This window comes from Osmerus eperlanus, chromosome 2, assembly GCF_963692335.1.
Source record: "Osmerus eperlanus chromosome 2, fOsmEpe2.1, whole genome shotgun sequence".
NCBI lineage: Eukaryota > Metazoa > Chordata > Actinopteri > Osmeriformes > Osmeridae > Osmerus > Osmerus eperlanus.
The window spans coordinates 1,143,178-1,155,378 of record NC_085019.1 but is presented as its reverse complement, the minus strand read 5'-3'; the positions used below and the strand labels follow the sequence as shown (position 1 = coordinate 1,155,378).

The following is a 12,201-nucleotide window of genomic DNA, read 5'->3' as shown; positions in this document are numbered from 1 at the left end:
GTCCCTCTGCAACAGCTGGCATCCAACGTAACAGAGCGAGCCATGGAGAGCTTCCAGCAGCACCCAGAGACACACCAGCATGAGCCTCCACAAAGAGGAACCATCCTCGTGGTACACTACACCTGATCAGTCACATCAACACAGACACGCACAGGCCTCGCCTGATGCTGTCCTTGCCTGCTGAGTGAGTGGTCAGTGTGTGGTGAGAGTGTGTCCCTGTCTCTCTGCAGAACTGCAGCGGAGGGGAAGGATGTGTGAGGTTCGTGTGCGAGGCCACTGGTCTGCAGCGTGGCTGGAGCTCTGTGGTCAGGATCTCCGCTCGACTCTGGCTCCATACCTTCACGCAGGTAAGAGAGAGGGAGCGAGAGACAGTAAAGACAAGAAGAAGAGAGAGAGTAGGAGAGTGAAAGAGGGAAGCGATGATATCTCTACAGTACATGGTCTCTCTCTCTCTTCAGAGGCCGTACGTGAACTTTGACCTCCGGTCCTCCGCAAAGTACGAAGTCACATCTACAGCTTCCAAGATCCAACCCCAGGACTTGTCCAGTGGACACGCCGAGGTAAGCACTGGGGAAGAGACGGCCGGTGACTCAGTATAGATCCAATCAATAAGATACGTGAACAGATGACAAAGCTGATCTACTGATTGTGATTAACAAATGCACATAAGTACTTCCTGATTCCTCCCACAGCACAGTAGTCCTTGGCTGTTATACCACACTTCACTTGCCTTTATCTCTGTGTGTGCGTGCGTGTGTGTGTGCGTGCATGTGTGTGCGTGCATGTGTGCGTGTGCGTGTGTGTGCGCGTGCGTGTGTGTGTGCGTGCGTGTGTGTGTGCATGCGTGTGTGTGTGTGTGTGTGTGTGTGTGTGTGTGTGTGCGTGCGTGTGTGTGCACAGACTAAGACCAGTGTTCTGTGGAGGAGTCCGGATGGTGAGAAGGAGGTGCCAGTGTGGTGGATAGTTGTGTCCATCATCTCTGGCCTTCTCCTGCTGGCTCTGCTCTGTTTCATCTTCTGGAAGGTACGGCCAGCAGACATCTGGGGCACGGCACTCCTCTCTGCTCTAACAGAGCTCTCTTTTTATCACGGTCAATGGTTTCACTTCATGTTTGATTTATGTGTGTTTAGAAAATTAGAAGGAACATAAATATTTCAAAAAATTTTTTTTAACCTTTTTTAGAAAAAGTTTTTTCAAACTTTCAAAACGTTTTTTTCTAACCTTTTTTAGAAAAACTTTTTTCAAACTTTCTAATTGTAACTTTTCAAAAACGTTTTTTCACACACATCGTGAAGGATAGGAGAGAATTTGTACTTTGTTACTTCCCATGTGTGTGTGTGTGTGTGTGTGTGTGTGTGTGTGTGCGTGCGTGTGCGTGCGTGTGCGTGCGCGTGTGTGTGCGTATGTGTGCGTGTGTGTGCGTGCGTGTGCGTGCGCGTGTGTGTGCGTATGTGTGCGTGTGTGTGCGTGTGTGCGCGTGTGTGCGTGTGTGTGCGTGTGTGTGCGTGTGCGTGTGTGTGCGTGTGTGTGCGTGTGCGTGTGCGTGTGTGTGTGTGTGTGCGTGTGTGCGTGTGTGTGTGTGTGTGTTCAGGTGGGGTTCTTTAAGCGTAGCCGCCCCCCCAGTGATGATGATGATGATGATGAGGAGGAGCTGGCAGCAGAATCAGAATACGCCCAGATGCCAACCGACACACACAAATAGATGTCTATTCTACTGTTGTGTTCACATTGTCTTGTTATTGTACTATACAAGAATGTCACTTTTGTCTAGCTGAATGCTATTGTGTATCACTGAGCTTTTTAGATACCTTAGATACTTCAGGCCATCATTGTAAATAAGAATTTGTTCTTAATGATCTTGCCTGGGTAAATAAAGGTTAAATAAAAATTTCAAAAAATACAGATTTTAACAGTAGCAACACGTTTATTGGGAAAAGTCAATACTGTACACAACTGTAGTACTCAGAAAAATTTATGCATTTTGTATGCATAGAGTACATTTGTTTTTGTAGCAATGTGTTGCATGTAAACAGAATATTCACATTTGCATGTAATTTTTACATATGTAAACTCATATATAGTGAACAGAAATACAATCTTTTTTTCTTTTTCAATAAATTCATTTTATACATTTATACCTTTCCTCTCGCATTGTAATTTATGTCAGTAATGCTTATTCGGAACAGACGCTTTAAGCACATTGCAATTACACAATATTACACTATTTGTATCTCTTGTACTATTTGTATTTTTATATTGTAAATTATTTGGCTACTTTATATTTTATTTTATATTTTTTATTAGTATTAGGTAGACTTGTACCTTAAGTATAGTTAGACCACATATTTACGTTTTAGGATTCCTATATGTTTAATGTATGCACCTTCCTGCAAAAGTAAATTCCTTGTCTGTGCAAACTTTCATGGCGAATAAAACCCTTTCTGATTCTGATTACTATTCATGCATTGCTTTGGCGTTCTACAACATTCCACAGTACGCGTCGTCTACCACTGGTTCGCTTTGACTCGTTGGCCAGCCAATCATATCGCTGTTTGCTTGGTCGCCAGGCCAGCACACCAATCATTACAGTCGAAAAGCAGGAAGCCGTCTTCACGTAAAAAGAAAGAAGAAGACGAAATCAACAATAACAAAACAGCAGCCCTTCACAGCATAGAACTTTGGTTAGTATCTAAGTATTAGTAGTCGTAGTCGTAATGCTTTTTCATTAACTAAGTAGTCAAAACAGTTTTGTGTGCATTTTATTTTTCTTTAACGTTAGCTAACTGTTGTTTATCCTTGTATTTCCAGGAATGGCACTGGTACGCTTGTATCAGTACTGCATGTACTCTAGCTAGTAACTCACTCTTATCACTGTAGGCAAGCGTTTGCACAACAGGTGCAACTCGTGGCAAACATTAGATTGATTAAACACGTACCTTTTTTGTTGTTGTTGCAGTTTTCGTAAACGACGTGTTTGCTAATCCAACAGTCATCTGAAATGAGAGGAGGCTCATCGTACGGTGACAGGGACCGTGACCGGGGTCGCGATAGGGGGTAGGTAAAGGCAGTTAACCAATAATAAAAAATGTTTTTGTATTCCAAAAAGATATGCCATTGTGGGTGATTGTATTCTCTTTTACGTGTATTATATTTTTTAGAAGTCCCCGTTTCGGGTCGAGCAGGGGTGGTAAGTTTGGGAACCCCGGAGAGCGTTTACGCAAAAAGAAATGGGACCTGGACCAACTTCCTAAGTTCGAGAAGAACTTTTACAAAGAGCACCCAGATGTGCAGCGCATTAGCCAGGTATCTCTCTCTCTCTCACACACACACACACACACACACACACACACACACACACACACACACACACACACACTCACACACTCCAAAATCTTAAGCTTTCCTACATGATGAAAAGTGAAATGTTTTATAACCCTGTGCGTTTGTGTGTTCCAGTATGACCTAGAGGAGTTTCGCAGGAAAAAGGAGATCACCATCCGAGGTTCAGGCTGCCCCAAGCCTGTCACCAGCTTCTCTCAGGCCCACTTCCCACGTGAGAACACACACTCACTCTCTCTCACACACACACACACACAATGGCTTGATTTGTTTATTAAGATGGTGTCCTAAGAAAAAGAACATCCATTACACCTGCAAGATCCTGCAGGTGATCTAATCCTAGTATAGCCTACATCTCCAAGCACAGCTGCCCTACTACTCTCCTGCCCTCCTACCCTCCTGCCCCTCCCCCCTACTGCCCCTCCTGCCCTCCTGCCCCTCCCCGCCTCGGCTCCAGAGTACGTAATGGACGTGCTGATGCAGCAGAACTTCAAGGAGCCCACAGCCATCCAGGCCCAGGGCTTCCCTCTGGCGCTGAGTGGCAGGGACATGGTGGGCATCGCCCAGACCGGCTCAGGGAAAACCCTGTCGGTAAGACGCTCCACCATCCACCCTGTCTCCGTTACCATCTCTGTCATTATCACCAATATCGTCATGGTTATCAGAGCATGCAGGTCCCTTCAAGCAGAAGTGGACTAGGAGTTTCAGGGTGTGTTTTAAGCCTAGACTAACATGTGTCCTACAAACTGAAGTTCCTGTTCTATGTTCTATGTTGTTGTCCTCAGTATCTCCTGCCGGCCCTTGTCCACATCAGCCACCAGCCCTACCTGGAGAGAGGACAGGGACCCATCGTGAGTCACAACACAATCATAAATCATAAACAAGTCTGCTGATAATCCTACACACTGATCCTTCAGCTGTCCCTAAAACTTACCTTTACTTCTTATTAGTTTCTGGGTATTTAAAGTGAGTGTTAATATCAATATTTTTTTCAAATGAAGAAACATTTTAAAGGAGTCAATGAATTCTCAAGGAATTGTTATGTATAAGCTGGGGCTGTCTTAACGTGTGTGTGTCTGTCTGTCTGTCCGTGTGTGTGTGTTAGTGCCTGGTCCTGGCGCCCCCACCAGAGAGCTTGCCCAGCAGGTACAGCAGGTTGCCCATGACTACGGAAGGTCGTCTCGCATCAAGAGCACCTGTGTGTATGGAGGCGCCCCCAAGGGGCCCCAGATCAGAGACCTGGAGAGAGGTGAGACCGAGCTGGAGACCGGACGTGAGATTGTTCAGAGTCACTGTTTTCTTTACTGCCTTTCCTAGTTCTTCATTGGCCCTTAGCAGGCTGGCGAGGCAGCAGGCTGGGGAGGCAGCAGGCTGCCCCCACTGAGCAGCTCTTCCTGTCCCTCAGGTGTGGAGATCTGCATCGCCACGCCTGGGCGTCTCATCGACTTCCTGGAGGCAGGGAAGACCAACCTGCGGCGCTGCACCTTCCTGGTCCTGGACGAGGCTGACAGGATGCTGGACATGGCTTTGAGCCCCAGATCCGCAAGATCGTCGACCAGATCAGGGTGAGAGGGCAGAGGCTGGGGCAGGGGTTGGGTCCAGGGCAGGGGCTGGGTCCAGGGCAGGGGCTAGGGCAGGGGCTAGGGCAGGGGCTGGGTCCGAGGCTAGGGCAGGGGCTGGGGCAGGGGCTGGGGCTGGGTCCAGGGCTGTCTCCTGCTGCCTGATACCGGTTCATTAAGTAACCTCTCTCTCTCTCTCTCTCTCTCTCTCTCTCTCTCTCTCTCTCTCTCTCTCTCTCTCTCTCTCTCTCTTCCCCCCCCCCCTCTCTCTCTCTCTCTCTCTCTCTCCCCCCCCCCCTCTCTCTCTCTCTCTCTCTCTCTCTCTCTCAGCCTGACCGTCAGACCCTGATGTGGAGCGCTACCTGGCCCAAGGAGGTCCGCCAGCTGGCAGAGGACTTCCTGCGGGACTATGTCCAGATCAACGTGGGCGCCCTGGAGCTCAGCGCCAACCACAACATCCTGCAGATAGTGGACGTGTGCATGGAGAACGAGAAGGACAACAAGTAAGAGAGAGAGACACTGGACTGGACTGGGTTCTTTCTGACATAATTGAACCACTAGTGTTCATCATGTTCTTTCTACCTTCTCTACTACCCCCTCAAATCGTTTCCCCTCTATCTGTCTATCTATCTGTCTCTCCTCTCCCCCGGGGTCTGTCCTCCCTCCCCAGACTGCTCCAGCTGATGGAGGAGATCATGGCTGAGAAGGAGAACAAGACCATCATCTTTGTGGAGACCAAGAAGCGCTGTGATGACCTGACCCGCAGGATGAGACGGGATGGGTAAGCTCTCTCCCTCCACATCCCACATCCCTCTGTTTCTCCATCCCTCTGTTTCTCCATCCCTCTGTTTCTCCATCCCTCTGTTTCTCCATCCCTCTCTCTCACACACACATCTCTCTCTCTTTCTCTCTCTCTCTCTTTCTCTCTCTTTCTCTCTCTCTCTCTCTCTCTCTCTCTCTCTCTCTCTCTCTCTCTCTCTCTCTCTCTCTCTCTCTCTCTCTCTCTCTCGCTCTCTCTCTCTCTCTCTCTCTCTCTCTCTCTCTCTCTCTCTCTCTCACACTCACACCTCTCTCAACACACACACTGTAAATGTGTTACTTCTGCCCTCAGGTGGCCAGCTATGTGTATCCATGGTGACAAGAGCCAGCCTGAGAGAGACTGGGTGCTGACTGGTGAGAGAGACCCCCTGGTGATGGAGGAAGTCTATTCTGCCTCGGAACAGGCCTGGTGCTGTTCAGTGTGCTTGTAGTCAGTCCATTCTGCTCCAATTATTTTGCTGTAACACCCCCCAAAACACACACACACACAGTACTCTCTCTTCCTGTGTACTCCTCTCTGGTTACTCCAACTGTTTCCCCTGCTTGTAAACCCCTCTGTTTATCCTGCTGTTTGAGACCTCTGTTCTGTCTGACCTCTGACCCCTGTGGTGTGTCCAGAGTTCCGGAGTGGCAAGGCTCCCATCCTCATCGCTACTGACGTGGCCTCGCGTGGTCTAGGTAAAGTACACACACACACACACACACACAGTACACACAGTAGCTGTCCACTCACACAGTGTGATGCTGTGGGTGGGTCGTCCCAGCCTGCATGTTAGTAGCCCAGTAGGAGCGCTGCTGTCCGTGTTAGCAGTGAGAAGCCCCGCCTGCAGCCCTGGTGCCTGCAGCCCTGGTGCCTGCAGCCGGCCTCAGGTCCACAGGCAGCCAGGCCTACAGAGCACGTAGCAGAGCAGTGATGTGTAGCCTGTCAGTCAGCTCCTGAACGTAGCCTAACTGGATGGTGGTTGGTGATGCAGCCTCCCTTAACCACATCTGGAATTTTCTTTGACCTAATTTTTGTTTTTTCTGTGTTTTTATTTTTGTTTCCATTTTTTGTTTTGGTTTCCACATTTCTCTTCCGGCAACTAGAAGCACACAGGCCCTCGAGAGCCTGCCGCCTGACCCAGGCATGACTAATCGAAGCCTGAGTTGATGAGAGAAACTCGGGGGAGAGAGACGGCCTGATTAATCAATCCCAGAAAAGGGCCAACTCTCCAAACCCAGACCAGAGCCCTCGGTAAGCTCCTCCCCCCGTCCACGAGCCCGGTTGCCTGGGCAACGGGCGGATGGGGGTGGCGGCGCGGGGTGCTGCTGGGATTCCAAATTTGCCCCCGGGGTGGGAGGGGCAAGCGGGGCGGGGCATGGAGGAGGCGGGGCCTGTGACAGTAACGCACCACTCTCACAACGTAACAGTTAACTCAAGACACCCCAGAGACTTGGCGATGGACCACCCCCCCCCCACACCTGTCCCCCCCCCACCATGGCCACCATACGGGACACCCCCCCCACCCCTCCCATGACAGCACCTACATACATTCCAATCAATGGCCAGTTTCCTACAGCAACATTGTGTGGGCAGACTTGGATCAGGTGTGTCAGCCCCCTGTAGCCCTCATCCCCGTCAGTGCTGCCCCCGGTGGCCAGGAGCGGTGGTGCGTTACCAGAAGACAGAGCCCAGCCAGGAGGCAGGCAGGCGGGCCAGGCTCCCCTCTGACCTTGCCCTGCAGCCCCCCATCTCCCTGGAGCCCCCCCCCCCCAGGCAGGGCCGGGCCGACCCCCCCACCCCTCCTGCAGGCGTCGTCATGTCTGGTCCTGGCTGGCAGGAGTCCTGGCCTGGAGGAGCCTCCTGTCCACCACTCTCTCTTCACCTCTCTCTCTCTTTACCTCCCTCGCTCTCTCCCTACCTCTCTCTCCCTACCTCTCTCTCTCTACCTCTCTCTCTCTACCTCTCTCTCTCTACCTCTCTCTCCCTACCTCTCTCTCTCTACCTCTCTCTCTTTACCTCCCTCGCTCTCTCCCTACCTCTCTCTCCCTACCTCTCTCTCTCTTTACCTCCCTCGCTCTCTCTACCTCCCTCGCTCTCTCCCTACCTCTCTCTCCCTACCTCTCTCTCTCTACCTCTCTCTCCCTACCTCTCTCTCTCTACCTCTCTTACCCAACCTGTTTCCACAGCTCATGACCTCTGTCCCAGTTGGCCCTGTTGTGTGTGTGTGTGTGTGTGTGTGTGTGTGTGTGTGTGTGCGCGCGCACGCGTGTGAGAGTGTGTGTGCTTCGTGTACAGATGACCCCTGAGCTTATGAAGGATCACATCCCATGATCCTCCACTCAGCCAGCCCCCCAGTCAGGGCCCCGTCCCGCTCCCAGACACACATGATCAACCCCCTCCCCCAACACAAACTCCTCCTCAGCCCCTAAGTGTTCAGGCTCCCCCTACTGTCTGTTTCTTGTTACTGCAACTCCTGGGCTCGTGGACTTTCTGCTGGCATCCAGGAAGGATCTGGAAGGAATGTCTCCTCCCTGGGTCTCTTCCAGCCGTCTCCTCCGACATACACCCCTTCAAAAGACCTTCGAAAACCCCATTTTTTACTTACATCTCAGACCCTAATGCCCACTTGACCTGCAGCTGTTTACAGCTGGTCCCTAGAACAGGCCTGTCTGTGTCGGAGGGACAGGCTGTCTGTTTTTTACACTGCTTTGGAAGTCATTTCAAAACACCCGATAGCCAAGCAGCAGTCGAGTGTACTTAACCATGACCCCTGACCCCCATCAGAACCAGCATCTCCCAGGAAGCAGAGAGACTTGAAGAGGCAGAATATGGTGTTGTGAGACCAAGGGGCCTGGTCTAGATTCTGGGGTCCTTCATCCTGGGACCCCGGGAGTGGCTCCAGGGCGGTCTGGTGTCAGGTCCAGTCCAGCGTGGGCAGTCTGGTGTCAGGTCCAGTCCAGCCTGAGTCCTGGTCGAGGATCCGGGATCTCCCCAGGCGCTGGGAGGGATGGGGGGAGGAACCAGTGTAGTCCTCCGTCCAAACCCTCCTACCCCTGCAGACCTCCCAGGACTGGGCCGGGGTGGGGGGGACGGGGGCAGACAAAGCTAACCTTGTAAGTAATTTCTAAATCTCTTGACAGGGTAAGTACCCCCGTTTCCCACCCCCACCCTCCTCTTCAATATTTCACATCACCGATCTACACGAACAAGGAGACTTGTTTTAAACCCACAGCAGTGTCTTCAGAGCCCTACGTCCACTGTAATGAGAAACAGACTCTTCTTTCCTTTCCTTTAAAAATAAATTTGCCATAATTTGAACCCCTCACAAACAACTATTGCCCTTCGCTTCACCGTTGTGTCACGTGAGCGCTTCAGAGGAGTGACATCACCTTCCCCCTCATGACTCAGGCAGGGACATGTCAGCAGCTTGACCTAGCCCCTGGAAGTCTCTCAGAAAGACGATACGCTTGGTGCTGTGCTCAGTATAGATTGTCTGGTGTATTTTTAGGCAGGTAAGTGACTGTTTATAGACGGGTATCTTACAGGTATTGTCTGTCCTAAAATCTGTTTTTAAACTTTGCCTGAAATGCAGATGATATTTGATCCTCCTCCCTTCACCCTGACCTTGCCTTGAGAAAGTATGAAACACACACCTCTGTGTTACAGACCATCACATCAGCAAGCTAACCTCTCTCTCTTTCTCTCTTCCCTCCTATCAATTAACCATCTGCCCTCCCCCTCCCCCCCGCGCACCCAAAGACGTGGAGGACGTGAAGTTTGTCATCAACTATGACTACCCCAACTCCTCTGAGGACTACATCCACCGCATCGGGCGCACGGCGCGCAGCACTAACAAGGGCACGGCCTACACCTTCTTCACCCCGGGGAACCTGCGGCAGGCACGCCAGCTCCTCCGTGTCCTGGAGGAGGCACGGCAGGCCATCAACCCCAAGCTGCTGCAGCTAGTCGACACCGGCCGTGGGGGAGGGAGCGGAGGAGGTGAGGGAGGGAGAGAGAGAGGGCGGGAGGTACTGTGAAGGGAGAGATGGGGGGGGGTTGAAGGGTGATGTGAGCTGTGATGGTTCATGTGCCTCCACAGAAGGCTGACTGGATGCTTTATATGGGTGTGCTGGTTTGGTTAGCAAACGTGGCTTCCCCTCTATCCTCTCTCTCTCCCCATCTCTCCCTCATCACTCCCTCCCTCGTTATCTCAGTATCCCTCAAACTCTCCCCCTCTCCCGGTTCCTAGGCAGCAGGTCCCGTTTCCGTGGCGTCAGCTCCAGCTCCAACAACCCCAACCTGATGTACCAGGATGAGTGTGATCGGCGCATGAAGAGCGTTGGGGGAAGTGGCAGTGGCAAAGACAGCAGGGGGGACAGCAGGGGGGACAGCAGGGGGGACAGCAGGGGGGACAGCAGGGGCAGTCGCGATGCAGACCGCTCCTCCTCCTCTTACCGTGAGCGCAGCTCCAGAGATGGGCGTGGCAGCTACAGCTCCTCCTCCACTTCAGGCTCCTCCTCCTCCTATGAGCCGTACCAGAGCAGCAGCACTCAGTACAGCTCCTCCAGGGGGGGGTCTGGCTCTGGGGGCCAGGCCCCTCCCCCGCCCGGCCCCCAGCCCCTCATGGCCCAGCAGTTCACCCCTGCCCAGCCCATGATGGGGCTCATGGGACACGCCCCCTTTCAGTTTGCCCCCCCGCCCCCTGCTCCAGGACGGAAGTAGAGATTCACACACACACCGCCTCACACACACACACCGCCTCACACACACACCGCCACACACACCCCCCGCCTCACACACACACTGCCACACACACACCCCGCCACACACACGCACACTTACGTGAAAACACGTAAAACTGCAACAGGTAACAAATAAATTCAAATTTGTGAAATAGCGCGTCCAATCAGCTGACACTGCGTTTATTTAGGGGACCACACACCGCCTTTTTTACTGAACAAATCTTACCTACTGTACCTTTAAGATAAACCTGTTCATTTACACATACACAGCTCACATGTCTATAGTCTCCATATCTACCAGACATGCCTGTCTTGAGGCAGGAGTCATTGACACTTCTTTATCTTGGCAATTAACACCTATTCTGAGTTTCTGCGTTTCTCTTTTGCTTAGAAGTTATACAAATCTTTGTGATTAGCTACTTTTGGTGTCTGTCTTGTATGTAATATTTCTGAAATTAGGAATAGGTCTCATGTTATTGTGTAAAAAACGATCAGATGTGAACCAGTCTGTTATTAGGAAGCTTCTAGTTGCTTTGCTACATTGAGTCTTGTGAATCTCTGGGATGTTTTGAAGGTAGGTCCAGCAGTTACTTTGTGATTCTTGTGCTTCAGCTTTTGTTCCCCGGCTTCTAGTGCTCCTCTTTACTTTTCTGGTTTTCACATCTGGAAAAAGTCCACAAAAGTAATCAGTCCTAATGGGTTGTTACAATTGGCAGTAAAAAAAAATGTTGGGTAGCTTTTTTGTGTTTGTCACATTTGTACTCGTAATATTTTGTTTAGCATTTTTTAGAACCCACGTAATGAAGTAACTTCATCCAAACCCATATGTGGTTTAAGACTTTTTGTCACGCCTTTGAAGGTATGATTTTGTGAAGTTGATCTGTAGACGATATAAACATAACATGATCTGCTCTCACACGTACGTGTTTTACATGTCACCTTTTATTTGTGTCAACGTTTCTAATCTTGTTGGTCCCGGTCTTGTTTTGTATGGCTGAGGTGTTTAAACCTGCTATAACCTCCACTAGGCTCACTTTCTTACATTTTCCTTTTTTTTTTCAGGTTTGAATACATTTTCAACAACCCTTTTGAACATTTGCGTCCAGTGGTTTTGTTCAGAGTGCGAATAATACTATGAGAATCAGGGGGGTCAACTTCTTCTCCAGGGCGTAAAGTAATATTTATGGTTACAGGTAAGAACGATGTATAAATGTATCAACCCCCCCCCGACCTGTTGTTTTGACCTCTTTTGGGGTCCAAGTCTTAATTAGGGGGGTCAAGCCCCCCCGTAATTCGAAACCTGTTCTGAAGTCTCAGATGCAGCACGGGCAGAACTTAAACAGAAACGTTAATACTGTCTCAAATTGGGAAAAAAATTCATATCAGAACCCTCTGTGGCTCAGTGGGTAAGCATGTGTACCATTGAGTCTACTGACAAACATGGTACCCCTGGTTCAAATCTCGCTCAAACCAATTGATAATTAATTTAACTGATATCAGTTAAGTAATATATATGTTTCATTAGGGGGGTCAAACCCCCCCAGGCCCCCCTGTAATTAGAACCCTGTACATAGTATCCATAGGAACCATCATGTTGGACCATTGCATCCAGAGTAACAGTCACACACATCCACTGATTCAGATTATCCAGAGAGAATTTATTGAGAGAATCTGTATGTACCCCACCATGCTTTGCATCAAACATATGGCCTCTATAACAAATCTTTATACGAATGAAGGGTGTGGGGAGCGTTGTGGG

General features: G+C 50.3%; 2 protein-coding genes across 2 annotated transcripts in view; both read left to right on the top strand.

Annotated features, from left to right (window-relative positions):
* Positions 1 to 2,454, top strand: part of itga2b (integrin, alpha 2b) — a 12,734-nt gene extending 10,280 nt beyond the window's left edge. Inside the window, exons 26-30 of the mRNA XM_062486026.1 lie at positions 16 to 111; positions 231 to 347; positions 459 to 560; positions 901 to 1,023; positions 1,592 to 2,454. Coding sequence (XP_062342010.1) covers positions 16 to 111; positions 231 to 347; positions 459 to 560; positions 901 to 1,023; positions 1,592 to 1,702 — 549 coding nt within the window. The 3' untranslated portion in view covers positions 1,703 to 2,454. The remainder of the gene's footprint in view (positions 1 to 15; positions 112 to 230; positions 348 to 458; positions 561 to 900; positions 1,024 to 1,591) is intronic.
* Positions 2,455 to 2,576: 122 nt separating this feature from the next.
* On the top strand, positions 2,577 to 11,535 carry LOC134039699 (probable ATP-dependent RNA helicase DDX17). Its single transcript, XM_062485729.1, is given in 16 exon segments — positions 2,577 to 2,681; positions 2,957 to 3,054; positions 3,159 to 3,303; positions 3,457 to 3,553; positions 3,797 to 3,930; positions 4,125 to 4,190; positions 4,445 to 4,456; positions 4,459 to 4,588; positions 4,745 to 4,858; positions 4,861 to 4,904; positions 5,229 to 5,401; positions 5,569 to 5,679; positions 6,010 to 6,071; positions 6,336 to 6,395; positions 9,460 to 9,699; positions 9,950 to 11,535. Coding segments are annotated over 15 exon segments (1,917 nt in total). The 5' UTR covers positions 2,577 to 2,681; positions 2,957 to 2,998; the 3' UTR covers positions 10,423 to 11,535.
* The last annotated feature ends 666 nt before the right edge of the window (positions 11,536 to 12,201 follow it).